Source organism: Montipora foliosa, chromosome 4 (genome assembly GCF_036669935.1).
Source record: "Montipora foliosa isolate CH-2021 chromosome 4, ASM3666993v2, whole genome shotgun sequence".
Classification (NCBI taxonomy): Eukaryota; Metazoa; Cnidaria; class Anthozoa; order Scleractinia; family Acroporidae; genus Montipora; species Montipora foliosa.
In genome coordinates this window covers 30160029-30175131 of record NC_090872.1, presented here as the reverse complement: position 1 = coordinate 30175131, position 15103 = coordinate 30160029, and the positions used below count along the sequence as shown (strand labels likewise).

At 42.3% G+C, this 15103-nt stretch overlaps 2 protein-coding genes across 12 annotated transcripts in view; one reads left to right on the top strand and one right to left on the bottom strand.

The window, feature by feature from the left end:
- The window catches only part of LOC138000579 (uncharacterized), a 49541-nt gene extending 44580 nt beyond the window's left edge, over positions 1-4961 (top strand). For all 11 annotated transcript variants that reach the window (XM_068847101.1, XM_068847095.1, XM_068847099.1 and 8 more), the window contains 5 exons: positions 198-338; positions 1713-1880; positions 2383-2523; positions 3036-3187; positions 4541-4961. In XM_068847101.1, coding sequence (XP_068703202.1) covers positions 198-338; positions 1713-1880; positions 2383-2523; positions 3036-3187; positions 4541-4736 — 798 coding nt within the window. In that variant the 3' untranslated portion in view covers positions 4737-4961. The remainder of the gene's footprint in view (positions 1-197; positions 339-1712; positions 1881-2382; positions 2524-3035; positions 3188-4540) is intronic.
- Positions 4962-11183: 6222 nt separating this feature from the next.
- On the bottom strand, positions 11184-12620 carry LOC138001189 (craniofacial development protein 2-like). The gene is made up of 2 exons (XM_068847843.1): positions 12604-12620; positions 11184-11760 (listed from the first exon to the last, which is right to left on the bottom strand). The coding sequence occupies exons 1-2, from the start codon at positions 12618-12620 to the stop codon at positions 11184-11186; spliced, it is 594 nt and encodes a 197-aa protein (XP_068703944.1).
- Positions 12621-15103: the final 2483 nt, after the last annotated feature.

The following is a 15103-nucleotide window of genomic DNA, read 5'->3' as shown; positions in this document are numbered from 1 at the left end:
AGTTTCCTTTATCAGAGACACGAAAAATGAAGTGTGAGTTGGGCAGGATACAGTTCAACGCATCACCAGCTTCCGCCTTAACACATCGGCAGTGATGCTTGTATTGAAGTAACGGGAAATCCTTGCTCGCTTTCATTCGAGGGCTAATGAACTAAGCGCATACCATTAAAGTGCTGTCATCTTTGTTTCGCTTGCAGATGAAGAAGAACGACTTTTGTGAACCAGAGGTCACTGCTTATTCCCTGCTTCCGTCATCACGTCACCTGAGTCCGTACTTGAGGTTTGGCTGTCTGTCCTCTCGGTTGCTTCATCAGCGAATAACTGAAGAATACATTAAGGTATAGCAAATTTACTGTGCAATGAACTGGCAGTATTCAGTGTTCGTTTCTTGGATAATAGATGATTTGAAGAGTTCAAGGGTGAATTGGCCAAGTGCGACCGCTCTCAGTAAACGTCAACTTTTCAATACCCCTACGGTGTTCAGTTCCCTTTTATTTGAATACCTCTCACCAAATTCTCTTCCCTGTTAGCAAAGGGTACTTTTCTTTTGCTTTCCCTGGGCTTACGAGAACGGGGAAATAGACCTCTGCCAAGGGTCGAAACTCACCATGTTGAGCATGAGTGGCGGTTACTTAAGCGACCAAGTCCTCACGTGTTCTGTGGGTTCACTTAACAACGGCGCGGGACAGCGGGCTCAAGGCACCGTCAGCAAACATATCATGGAACATGCAGTTTGAGGAGTGCCGTCCAAGGTTGTGGACGGCGGTTGGATCAAAGCGAGTTTCGACCAATGGCAGAGGCCTCTTTTCCCGACTCGTCAGCACAGCGACCGCAAACAAGAAGAAACCTCTGCTAGCAGGCAACAAATTCTCGTCTTCTCAGCACCAACCGACTAGCACCCTGGTTTTCCAAGGTTTTACTTGGGCTCCTTCAATTTGACTGCGTTCCTTAGTTTTCCATTTGATCCGTTCCAGATCGACCACTCGTCGTCTGAAAAACTTTTCTCGGATGCGAGACGGGGCCGAATGTCAAGCAAGCAGTTTCTTCTCCTTTATTTTAAGACTTAAGTTCGAACGCGTGACCTCCCGCACCATAGTTTTGTGTTTTCTCGATTGAGCCAACTGGTCAGCGTTTATTGACCTGATATGCTCTAAATGTAGGTAAAACGGTGTATACAAAAAGCTAAAAACTTACAATAGAGCGGTTTTCAATTGAGTGTCGAAAGTAATTAGAGAATTACTTTGGTTTTGCATTACTTCACTCAATGATTGGTTCAAAGTTCTCGCGCCACTTTTTCAACCAATCAGAAGTGAAACCAAAACTAATCGTGGCTCGCGCGTGCACATTTTCCCGCGATTTCGGTCCGCTACGTGTAATTACTTCCGTTCGAGTTACTTTGATTGGTTTACGGGATTGTCTCCGTCCTTTTTGATTGGCCAAAGTAATTACTTTGGTTTTGGTTTTACGACACTCGATTGAAACTCGCTCTAATACAATAAAACCGAGCATTTTCAACTAACTGTCATCAAGGTTAAAGCTTTAAAAAAAAGGATTGGTATGTTGTACTTGAGTATAAAATCATGCACAATCTCTGACTGCTTTTACCCTGGTGATGAAAAAAGTCGAAAACGGCCGCTTTTATCGTGCTCTTTATTGTCGTTACTCTTGTATAGATACCAATAGGCTTATGTTAATGTGTTTTTCCTCTGCAGACCAAGGGTTCAAACCCCCCGCCGGAGTTTTACGATAAGTTGTTATGGCGAGAATATTTCTTTGCGGTTGGAAGTCGGGTTCCAGGTGCACACGAGATGGTCAACAATCCTTTGAGTCTTCAGATACCTTGGGAAGATTCTGATGAATATCTCGAACGGTGGAAACAGGTCAATATGTTAACATTTCTACGACCTAATCATTAACACATCAGTCCACGAAATATAACTTGGTCCGCTGCGCCGAACAGATTATTCCAGTGTTGCAGTAACTTGGGGCGCGTTCGATTGACCGTATTCCGGAATAGAAATACATGGAATAGAAATTAGAAATCCTTCGCTTTTACGGAGATTCACATTGAAATTGTCAAACACTCGCTAAAATGCTATTTTAAACATACCTTTATTATCCTTGTTGCTTCAAAAACGCCAAACATACAGTTTTAAATCATCACTCCACGTATTCTTGTTCCGGAATTGGGTCGGATGCTCTACCACTGAGTTATCAGGGACTCCTGGGAGCTAGGTCATAAGCTTTGTTCAGTCGACCCTTATTCTCCAAAACATAGTATCGTCAAAACTAAGGCCGATTTGTGCTTTCGTTGCTGATTCAACTCTGTACTTTGTCGTACCAAGAGTCGTTTATTCAGTACCATGGAACTTTATCTTGTAGGGTATGACTGGATTTCCATGGATTGATGCAATTATGAGACAGCTTCGCTCTGAAGGGTGGATTCACGATCTGGCGCGCAGGGCTGTAGGTTCGTTTCTCACTCGCGGCTGTCTGTGGATCAATTGGGAAGAAGGGTTTAAGGTTAGTTGTACGCACTGTCGCTTTACAGGTGTACCTATTCACAGTAAAAATTTCCGTGTTGAGGAGGCGAAGAGTGCACGACATTCAGTTTTTGTTCAAGAGGATTGAGGGGTCTAAGGAAGGGAATCAAAGGTGACGCGAGAGCACGTGTCCCTGGAGGTGGGCTGAAATCTGCACCAACTTTGTAGTGAAGGTAGAAGAGAGAGAGAGAGAAATGGAAATAATATTACTTAATTCTAAATTGAGTGATACGGCTGAGCTTTTAGTTGTGTAATCTTTCGTTTCGGTCATTTTCCGTTTTCCGTGGTTTTTGGTGGATTCGTGATAACATTAGTCAGTCTTGAACTGAGTGATATGGCTGGGCTAGTAGGAGTATAATTTTTCGTTCATTTGTCAATTTGTTTGAAAGACACTTGCCAGTGCCCAGTTCCCGTCTAGCCGCTGCATAAGAGTATCTTACTAAAAGGTCAAGTCAGAATGATCGCCTAAGTAAATTACCTGCTACCTCACAGGTGTTTGACGAGTTTCAACTGGATGCAGAGAGAAGCTTGAATTCTGGCAATTGGCTGTGGCTGTCAACAAGTACTTTTGTGAAAGGTCATGTGCCATGGTTCTGTCCGGTGGGAGTTGGAAAGAAGATCGATCCAACTGGAGAATACGTCAGGTAAATGCTGAAACTTTCTATTCGACTGGGGGTCTGGTTTGTATCAAGCAGCAGTAAAATAGTTTCACTTAAAATAGAGTGAAGCTCTTGACTTTAGCTTCACGTGACCCACGGCAACTCGGAATAGACTCGGTTAATCTCGAGTCTTTAGTTCAGTGACCAAAAACAAAAAACTCGGAGTCTTAAGAAACATAGTTTGTAGAAAAATACGCTGTACAGAATGAAAATCCTTACCTATCAAATTTCGATGAAGCTCTTTTGCGAGTCAACAGAGAGTCGACGTGAGGAAGATGCGGTAAGGAGCTATAACTATAAAACCTTATTTTTCCTTGTTTACCGGAAAATGGTTTTGGGGTTCTTTTTTTCCACAAAGAACGTGTTATGTAGAAGAAAAACGAGAGGAAAATTCCACATATACGGAAAACGCGAAAATGCCTACAAGTCAACCTCGTTCCCAGGGTCTCTCATCTTAACGCTCGCCCCAGGCGTTAAGATGAGAGACCTTGGGAACGAGGTTGCCTACAAGTGTCATCCGGCAAACGCGAAAAATGGCGGGAAAGTCATGGTGACGTGGTACACATTTAACGTTCGCGTTTCACGTAAACGTGATGCTAAATCTCTTTAGTAAATTTTTAGCTCCGACTATGAGCCAATAGTCGGAGTTTTACGTCATATGGAAAATAGTGCGCCAAGATGCTCTTTCCGGACGCTTTGTAAAACTGTGGAAATAAAAATCGGCGGCAAAGCCCGGTTTGAGAATTTACTAAAACAAATATTCCATTCGCCCTTGTTGGATATGAAGTGATTATAACCAACTCGCGCTACGTGCTCGTTGGTTATTTTATCACTTGATATCCAACTCGGGCTCATGGAATAATTGTTATATATTATGGATACAAGAACAATGTCTTCATTTACTTCTGGGCTGAACAATTACCATCTCTTTCCTTGCAATTGAGAGAATGCTACATTTCCACAATTCCATTTCCAGCACTGAATGTAGCGGGAAAGTAGTCACTTGAACCCAGTGTCCTGCAGCTTAGTGGAGGAGCATCCAAATTAGTAGTGAGGTCATACGTTAGACCCACGCAAGGAACATTCAGTTTTCTCCTGGTATCTCCGAATTGCAATTGCAAAAAGAGCCAATCTGTTCCAAACACGATTACTTCAGCGTTAAGAAAGTGGCGTGTGAGTTTTCGTCTAACCACCCAGAGAATCAGAGCAAAGCCTCATTGTTGTAATGGGATCAGTTGACTTTTCTGTCCATGGAAAGGCAAGCGTAACTGATTTCTTTAATTGCGCTCAACGTGTCTCATTTACTTAACCTACCTCTTGCGTTTTCTTGCTTTTCAGAAAATATGTACCAGAGTTAAGGAACGTTCCCACAGAATTCGTCTTTGAGCCTTGGCTGGCACCACTTGACTTGCAGCGGTATTGCGGCTGTGTGATTGGTCGAGATTATCCTGCCCCAATTGTCAATCATCTGGAGCAGCGTGTCATTTGTGTACAGCGCATGCGTGAGATGGCGCTCAAGTTGACTTCCTTCTAAGTTTGTGTTTTTGACGAAACAACTTTTGACGAAAATTGTCGTTGTAACCCAGCTCAGTGCAACTTTTAAGTGAAATTGAAGTTAATAATTAAAGGTAATTTGACTAGTTAAGGGGCTTAGTTTTGCGATTATGTAAACATGAAGGAAAACGCGTGATAAAAATATATAGCTACAACTTTGTGTATCAGTGCATGAATAAAAAATACATTCAAGTGAGAGAAAAAATGACGTTTTTTTTTTGTTGCAAACTGGTGCGTAGAACCTTGTATTTCAGATCGTAACGATATCAGGACTTCTTTACCATGTCGTCTACGTGCCGCATACGGTTACGCTCCTTATCACATGTGGGGCAAAACTACTGAACGATGATTGGGGTTGGTTTGGGCTTCAAGAACGCTTGAAAAGCCCTTGAAAAAAAGGCCTTGGTGGGAAACTCCTTAAAGTTTTGCTTGGGCGAAAATTGTTTAAATTGCATCATGCTAAGTTAAAGAGACATTTCAAATATTGAGCCCAAATTTGACTATTGAGGTAAGATTAAATGTCAAAATTAAAATGCCCGTGCGTGCGCTCAACTCACAGGACGTGGGAAAGAATATAGACCGTATTCATAAATGGCGGCCAATTTATAATTCTTTTGTCGAAGTGCAAATTAGCCTACCAAGCCTCGATACCATACAGTGAATTGAAAAGAATTCTTGCTCTAAAATGAGGATTGGTAGGCTAATTTGCACTTCGACAAAAGAATTATAAATTGGCCGCCATTTATGAATCGGTCTATTAAGGTAGGCTCTTTCATCAAAGAAAACACTGAAACACCCTGTACGGCATAGAAATCTTATTAAAAACATTCCTTGAATTAAAACTCAATTTCTGGTACTTGAAAACTCCTTCAATACTCCTGCACGAACCCTGGGCCCTCATGCAATTAATTTTACTTGTATTTTCAGTTTTCCAAATTGCTCTCGTTGCGTGAAGACTGTGAAAATACGTGTGAAATTAATCCGTATACAAATCGCCGGCACAAGAGATGATAACGTTATTTCTTGTTTATTTTGCCGGTGGGCCACCACCATGTCACCACGTGCACATCCTTAATTATGTCCGTGATACCAAAATTGTGTTAGTTATGTATCAAAACAAGTGCTTAAATGCGAAAGAAACACGTGTCGCACGTTCGGTAGTGTTCTATTCGTCTCAGTGCAAGGAAAAAAGGTGTTTTGCTAGTATGCATATGCTTGGATAAACATGTCTAACAGTATCTCTCAGCACGCGAAGTTTCTTTGGAAAATATCTTCTCCATTTGGCCAGACCTAGAAGGAAAATGCTGCATTGAGAAATGATTGGTTTTTTTTCCGAGGTGGCAAGATACCCTTATGGACCTACGTATTGTGAAGGTATTTTTTTGTTTTCGGGGAGGGAGGCAGCTGTTTGTTGGTACACTAGTAGTATTAACTAGGGATCCATACATAGACCATAATGAGTTTTATTACCCCGAGGAAGACATACCATATTCGTATTCTCAGTATTGGACTGGAACTAGCTTGCAATGGAGGCTAATGCGGGGGAATATATTATTACTGGGTTGCCGTATGGCAATCCCAGTCGAAAAATGGGTAGATTTTCCGTTTTCTATTTTTTATTTTCCGTGTCGGTAAAAGTCTTGCCTGACATTTCCCTGCTAAGTGGTGTCTTTGTGCCTAGAGCCTTCTGCACGTATTTTCTTAGGATCGAGAGGGTAGTGGGAAATGCGTAGATTTCACTGGTGGACACAGTAGAACGATTAACTTAACCGGCAATGGCGTCGAAAGTCATGTAACGCGAATGGCGTTTTAGTGGATCTTTGAACAAAATATACCCTTATGAAGCTCAATAATGGCAAATCAATTCGATACTGAACAAGACAGGCGGTGGAATCTTAAAAGCGACGAGTAATGGACTTCGACAACGTACAGTCTCTCGCCCGTCGAGCCGTCTTTTACCAAGTGTGCTGTTATGTAGAACACTGAGACTAGACCAGGTGGATTGGATGGGATTTCAAGCGCTAAAATCAAAGGTAAGATTTTCGTAGCGATGCAATTGCGTGTCTTCACCACATGTTCCTTTGATCTCACATAATTGTGTTTTCCCTCAAAACATTCGCTTGTTTTCGCTTTCGCTCGAACATATTTACCTTTACTACATGTCCAGTGAATAGTTTTATCCTCTGGGATGAATTTTCCGTCGAAAAATCGGTTATTTGGGTGGTTTTTGGCAAACAGAGGTTAATTATTCGCAATGCGATCGCTTCCTTTGCCGTTAGCAACGGGTCGCAAATTTGACACTTCTATCGCATTATCACATTACGCATTGATCACTAATCCGATTATTACTAAAAATCTAAAAATATTCGTGCCTTATCAGTCTTCGGTCGAATTTATGTCCAAGAATGCAGAAAATTTTAGTTATGCATCCAAAAATTCGTAATCAACGCTAAAATGACCAAATTTTGCCTCGAAAACATATTTTACTGTTTTTTTTCTTAAATGTTTTCGTTCAACTTTCGCTGTTATAAAATGTTTCAGTTGTCTGTAAATAAGTTATATGCTGTTGGAAAGCTTATTTTCTTAGCTTTAAAATGATGTATTTTTTACCCCTAACTTTAAATATTTTTTGCGAAAAAAAACATTTTTTGGCGATGGCTGATTTACCGCGGTTTTCTCGCGGTTGGGAAAGTAGGAAAAAGAGTTAATTAACAGAGGCTATCCCACAACACTCGTTCATAAAATCCTGACTGAAGTTCAGTTCTCCGACAGAACAGGGGCTCTTCGTAACAAAACAAAGAAGGCGAAAGAAATTTTACCGTTTGTTACCATTTATAACCCGGCTACACCGAATCTTAAAAAGATTCTTATTAAACACTGGCACATCATCCAGCAGCAACCTAGGCTTGCACATATCTTTAAACAGCCACCGATTGTATCTTACAGGAAGGAAAAATCACTCAAGGACGTTTTAGTCCGCGCAAAACTTCCTTCAATCACACCGCAATCATAAAAAAAACTCGTAAACAAAGAAGCATTTTCAAAAGGTTTATTCTTAAACCAGAAGGAAATTTGCATATGATCTTCTGCTAGCAACACGCTCAATCTGCGTTCACGCATCTCTTACTGCAACTTTACTGAGCAAACAAAACTAGCCCCTGATCATTTGCTAACCGCTCCTTCGCTTCCACTTCAAACCTTTTAGTTGATCATTTATAGCGAACGTAGAAGCTGAGGACTCGTAGACTTTATTAAACACCAATCACCAACGACCTACCATCTACTGTCAGTTCGGGGTTTTTATTTATGTATGCCGACGATACCACGATATTCCGAATTGATCAGTCGTCAAATATAGCCATCGCCCTGTTAAACAAGGCTTTGCAAGAAGTTTACCGATGGTGTCTAACAAATCGACTGACACCGACCACATCCGGGAAAAAAGTGAAGTTATGTTACTTTGCAAGAAATACATCATAGAGCCTCTTCCCCCGACCCTCCTAGGAAACGCAGTTTTGCGTTACGTCACAAAAAACCCGTCTGCTAGGAATGACTGTGGGTAATAGACTTACCTGGGTATACCACAGGTATTGGATTTAAAGAAAAGCTTTGCGAAAAAACTGGAACTATTAAAACGTTCCAGGTTTTTGCCCAAAGATGTCTTACTGAAATTCTATTTTAGTGTAATTTTATCATCTATTACGTAAAGGTATGGCCTTGTTTTGTGGGGTGCGTGCTGTAATTCATATATTATCAGCTCAATTGAGAGACTCCATTATAGGGCTGCTAGGATTACCTAAAGATATGGCATCTCGTCAAGTATTAAACTTTGCAAATTGGATCACAATCAGATTATATTACAAAGTGGAAATTTCAAAACTAGAGCAGTTTTCAATTGAGTGTCGAAAGTAATTAGCGAATTGCTTTGGTTTATGATTACTTCACTCAGTGATTGGGTCAAAGTTCTCGCGCCATTTTTTCAACCAATCAGAAGTGACACCAAAACAAATCGTGGCTCGCGCGTGCACATTTTCCCGCTCTTTGTGTCGGCTACGTGTAATTACTTCGAGTTTTGATTGATTTAACGGATTGCCTGCGTCCTTTTTGATTGGCCAAAGTAATTACTTTGAAAACCGCTCTATTTTATAAGGCCAATATAATGACATTCTTCCAGACTGTCTTCCTAAGAACACCTTCAGAGAGAGAGAGAAAGTTCATACTCATTACGTGGGCAGAATGTAGCTTCGATCCCGAGATACAATGGCAGATTATTGAGGGACTCTTTAGCCTTTCGTGCATGGGTCAGCCCTCAGGAATTTAGTTAACTGTAATGATAAAATTGACAAGTTTACTTTTAAGGAATCAAAAAAGGACTTATTACCAAAGAATATTTTAAAGACTTTCTCTTCGACAGCTCAACTGCCTCCACTTCTCGAATTAGAGACAGTGATTACGTATATTTTTAGAATTTAAGGTATTAGATAATGCTTTGTCCTTAGCTTAGTATTTTATATTTAACATTAAACATGTAATGTTATGTATTTTATATTTAATATTTAATATGTAACGTATACAAGACACAAGATAATTAATGTATTTTAGTATTTCTATGTATTTTTAACTAATATTTCTAGCTCTCTCTCTCTCTCTTGTACACACGGCCTCACAAACTTTGCAGCTTTAACTCTTATCGTGTGTAAATAAAGGCTTTATGTTATGTTATGATAATTTAAACTAATTTTCTTTGTTGGAGAAGTAATTTAAAAAACTCGTTCCTCGGGTTCTATGAGGTTTCCAAACGCTCCAAAGCAATAAAACCACTCGGCCTGCGACCTCGTGGTTTCAAATGTTTCTCGCGTTTAGAAACCAGATGAAACCCCCGCACTCGTTTTTGAAATAGTACTTGAAAGGCTCAAACTGCTGAGATTCATAGGGATAGACATTTTTTTTCCCAACTAAACAGCTTTGTATCCTGGTGCCACGCAAGGCGCCAAATCGGAAATTCAAAATTAAATACTGTATTTTCGAAACGAAAGACGTCACGGAACTGGAAACTTGAAAAAGATTTATTTCTAGGCCATCTTCAGCCTCCTTTCAATAAAAAAATTCAGAAGACCTTGCGATTTTCATTTTAGAATTTGACGAAATCTCGATCTCTCCCTTTCCCTCGTCTGCATTTCTGCCATTTAGGTAAACTAGCTTTTTAAAAAAATTGTCAAGAACGTAAAAATTAACGTAAATGCGCAGTAGATAAGCTTAAAGAAATATTGTGGGCTTCCCAAATTAACTTCATTTTACACTGGCATGACTATAAACAAATCTTTTTCTGACGTTTAAAACAATGGCTATAGCCAGGCAACAGCAGATGCGACTTCAGTAAACACAGATGCATTCAAAGCGTTCGATTTCTTCAATGACTTCCCACAAAGTAACCACAGAATTTTCCATTTGATTTCAGTGTTGTACATAACATCACAGTTAGAAAAATATTAGAAACGAAGCTCACTTTGATATCCAACGGCGAAAGATGCAATTTTTATCAAAGTCCATTATTCGTCGCTTTTAAGATCTCAGATATTCATTTTTAACTTCTTGTGTTGTTTATCAAATTGACGTTCTATTCTTGAGCTCATAAGGGAATGTTTTGTTTAAAGATCCATTGAAAGACTCATTAATAATTCATGAGCCTAACAGCCTATCAAAACATCGATAAAACGTCACGTGTATGAGCTTTGTATCCTGATAAAACACTCCTCGTCAGTATTCTTTATACATATATATGGCAAACAATCTTCGAGAGATTTACATACTACAATGTTAGTGTCACAGGGCTAGTCTTTGTATCGCCAGCTTTTCTAGCCATCGGGCCTCCAGTACTTCGCTTCCTTTTCGGAGTGCATTCCTCTTGCCTGTCCTGTCCTCAGAAAGTTCTTCCCATCTTTTAGTGTCTATGTCCAGGGCCACCAAGTCACGTCTTGCCACGTCTTTGAAGCGCAGCATAGGGCGACCTCTGGGTCTCGAAGGATTCAACTGCTGCGTCATGCAGTGCAGTCTTCAAGTATTCCCAGGTTTCATCCAGGTTTTGCGTTTCCTCAGGGGCACCTGCGGTCAATTTAGCCTCCAGTGCCGTGCAGAACGCTCTGATGTTGTCTGTCTGTTTCATCGCGGTAGTGTTGAGACCTGGTCGGATTTTTTGCTTCTTTAGCGTAGGTTTCTTCTTTGGAAGGTTGACTTGTGACAGTACCATGGAGTGGTCAGTTTCACCGTCAGCTGAGTGGTAAGTCCTTGACCATTTAAACAAGCCAATGTCCCTTTTCCTCGTGATTGCAAGGTCCAGTTGATGCCAATGTTTAGATCGTGGGTGTCTCCAGGAGACACTTCGACACACTTTCTGTTTGAACCATGTATTTGCAATGCAGAGTCCGTGTTAGCTGCAGAGCTCCAATACCCTTTGTCCATTTTCGTTCATCTTTCCAATGCCATAGAGTCCTATGATCTCCGCCCATGCAGCGTGGTTAGCACCGACTCTAGCATTGAAGTCGCCGAGTAACGCCACATGATCATCAGGTGGTATCCTGCTCAGTACTGCATTGAGGGTGTCATAGAAGACATCTTTGACAAGATCTTCACTAGGTAGCGTTGGTGCATACACACTGATCAAATGCACTGGGGTAGCAGCGCAATTTATTTTCATTTGCATGATTCTTTCAGAGGTTCCAACCGGTGTGTCCACCAAGTGGTCTTTCAGCAACTTGTTTGCCACTGCAAAGCCCACTCCATGGATGCGGTGTTCGCCTTCAGCTTTTCCAGACCAGAAGAAGGTGAAGTGTTGTTCTGTGATCGAACCAGACCCGGCCAGTCTGGTCTCTTGCAGTGTGACAATGTCGATAGCAAGCTTTGTGAATTCACGGTCTAAAAGTGCAGTTTTCCGTGCAAGGCCCTGCACGCGGAGGTTCAGATCTGGGTTATCCGTGAAGCCCGGGCAAAGAGTGCGAATATTCCAACTTCCGAGTCAGAGTGCGGTAGTTGAGTTCTGTTTAGCAGGTGAGTGATTTACGTCCGCAGTTGCCTGACCACCTCATCGAAGCAGTGGACGTGACGGGGTAGCACCTAACTGACCAGGGGCTCCCTGGTTTGAGGCGGGCGGTAGCTTTCCCATGGAGCTGAACAGCCCCTCCCACCGTCGCAGAGAATCCGAGGCGCTCTGTCTAACGCCAATTGAACATGAGCTTTAACCCGTAACTATCCTCCACCGTGTTACTCCGGAGCGCCGTGATAGCGCTTCAGGGGAGTGACCTCTCCATTGTACGAGCCCGTGTTGCCCAAGCGACACGAGCCACACTTGACCAGGGCTGACAGGGTCCAAGGAATGACGAGGTCAGTACGTTGGTACCAGCACTGGCTGCAGGGGATGGCCGTTGGCTCACGGGGAGTTCATCCGCCCTTTGACAGGTTTTTTCTTTAATTCCTGCGGGGTGACCCCCCACCCTCCTCACAGGGCCGAAGCCGAGAGGGGGAGAAGGTTTAGTCGCCGACGACCCGACCATGGAACAGCTACCACTGGTTTACATGGTACCATTGGGGGTCAGAGACCCAGCTGACTGAAAGAATACTAAAAAGGCATAGCTTCTTTTTCTTGTATGCTAATATTCACCTCTCACAATTTGAACCATTGTTTTGAATCCAGAGGGACACGCTGTTTGTGGAATGCTTTTAAGCCGTTCAAAAAACTCGCAGCACGTGTTTTAGCGGGTCTAAAAACATTCGGCTACGCCTCGTGTTTTTAAACCCCAATAAAACACTGCTGCACGTTTTTTAAACATCACATAAAACACCATTCGCATTACCTCGGCTTCGCCGCCATTGATTGTACTGTGTCCACCGGATAAAATCTACCTTAATCTACGCATGTCTACTACCCCCTGAAACATACCAAAGATACGCGCAGAAGACTCTGCGCACAAAATCAATTCGCCCTTGTCACAAGGCGGCCATATTGTCCAGGGAGATCAAGGGCGTAGCTAGGGAAGGGGCGTGGGGGAGAGGGTCCTGGGGTGCCTGTGACCCCCATCCCCCCTTTGTAAGCCGTTTTTTAATCAAACAGCCTACAATATTCAGGTTGCAAAAATGCGAGTACCCTCTGTTTGACACAGTGTGACCCCCCCTTTGAAAAATCCTGGCTACGCCCATGAGGGAGACCAAAAGAGCTTCGTTTTACCACGCCAAGCCTCGCAGTGGAAATCATGGGGGTGAGGCTTGGCGTGGTAAAACAAAGCTTTTTTGGTCTCCCGGGATAATATGGCCGCCGTGTGACAAGGGCGAATACTTAGAAGGGGAGTGACAGGAAAGACCCTATTGCGCAACTTTTCCGATTTGAGACACAGGAAAACACGGAGAAATGCGATGCAGTTTTCCACTGGATTGCCACATGGCAACCCAGTAAAAACTTGCAAGGTTTGGTGGTTGGTCGCAGTTTCTTCTGGGAGGAAAGTATCGTTCAATACTTTATGTGATTGGTCAAGGAAACTTAAAAGTTCGCCGGAACCCGGGCTGCTAAGTAATTCTGCTAACTACAGTTCATGATCAAGACTTAGTAGATCACTGAGATCTCTAATAATTCTCCCTTAAAATTTAGCCGTTTTCAGCGTTTTTGATTCCCTCTTTTAGAGATTCCCCTCAGTAGAGGTTTCTTATCTTAGAGGGTATTTAAATGAGACTGGGACGAACTCAAACCGGTATGAACTTGTACCGGTATGAAATTTTTGCAACCGTTTACGTAAGACCGCGGGGCGAAATGATATCTTTTGCTCAAGAAATATGTGGTGGACCTAAAAGCATACAGGCTTGAAATTTCTGAACCCGGTCTGAGATTTGTTGTCATTTACATGAGATTGGTACGAACTCAGACCAGTACGAGAATTTCTCGTCTCGGTCCAGCAATCGAGACGAAGTCAGACCTGGCTAAGTTCATTGTCAGGCCGGTCTCATGTACTCGAGCGCATAAAAAGAAATGTATGCAGGCCGATACTAACTCATGCCGGTCTAAGTTCGTCCCGGTGTCATGTAAATAGCCCCTTACAGATTCGCCGTTTTTGAGATTTCCTATTGTTTTTTACCACAATATTCAACGTCAAAGAAAATGTTTATTTCAGGGCATGAAAAAAGATCATGAGACAAAGAAAGAGCACTTTTTCTCAATCTGATTGGTTCTAATTATTAACCGATCAGATTGCGAGATTACAAGTAATTGTGCATGGTAGAATCTAGCGTGCTAGCGGGCTCTTTTGTAGCCGCGAAAGGATTGGGGCGCGGCTTCGCCACTCGCACGACACTTAAAAGAGAGCCTGCTCGCACAGCATGATCTCTTCTGAGTTCTCTAATTTAACGATTATCGTTATTTAGGACACTGTGTCCCAGGACTTGTGGTAGCAGAGAAAATAAGGAGCCACCGCTCACCGGTGGCTCAGTTGGTTGAGCACCGGGCTGCCATGCGGGAGGTCGTGAGCTCGACTCCGGCCGGACCAACACTCAGGGTCTTTAAATAACTGAGGAGAAAGTGCTGCCTTTGTAATTACATCCGCAAATGGTTAGACTTTCAAGTCTTCTCGGATAAGGACGATAAGCCGGAGGTCCCGTCTCACAAATAACTTCCATGTTTATTAGTTCCCTGTGGGACGTTAAAGAACCCACACACTATTTGAGAAGAGTAGGGGATGAAATTCCCGGTGTTGTGGCTGTCCTCTGTGTGTATATGGGTGGGTGGGTATAGCAGGTCCACATCAGCTGAATAGCTGCCAAAACTTCAACCTGCTCAAACAAATAAATCATAATCAAAAATAATAATAATAAAATAAATAACAAGGAAATAGAAAATCATATCCGGGGATTGGAGTTGAACCCGGAGCTTTTGCTCTATAGCACTATGGCAACCGCTTCTTTCTGCTTCACCACTGAAGATCAAGACACAGCACTGTCAAAAAAACATTTATTTAACTCTCTCATAGAATATCGCTGCTGAAGAATTATTAGGGCGAAGCTAGATTAATAATTTAAGGGGTATTTACATGATACCGGGACGAATTCAGACCGGCATGCCCCCATACATTTCTTTTTATGTGTTTACATGAGACCGGCCTAACAGTGAACTCATACCGGACGTCTGACTTCGTGTCGGTTGCTGGACCAAGACGAGAAATTCTCGTAACGGTCTTACTAGTAGTTCGTACCGGTCACATGTAAATACCACCTTGGGCATAAGCTTTGATTTTAAAATGTTTAGCTTTGTCGTGAAGTTTGGAAACCGACTTTTTGCTATTGTTTGTAGCCGAGTGATAATACAGCGTTATC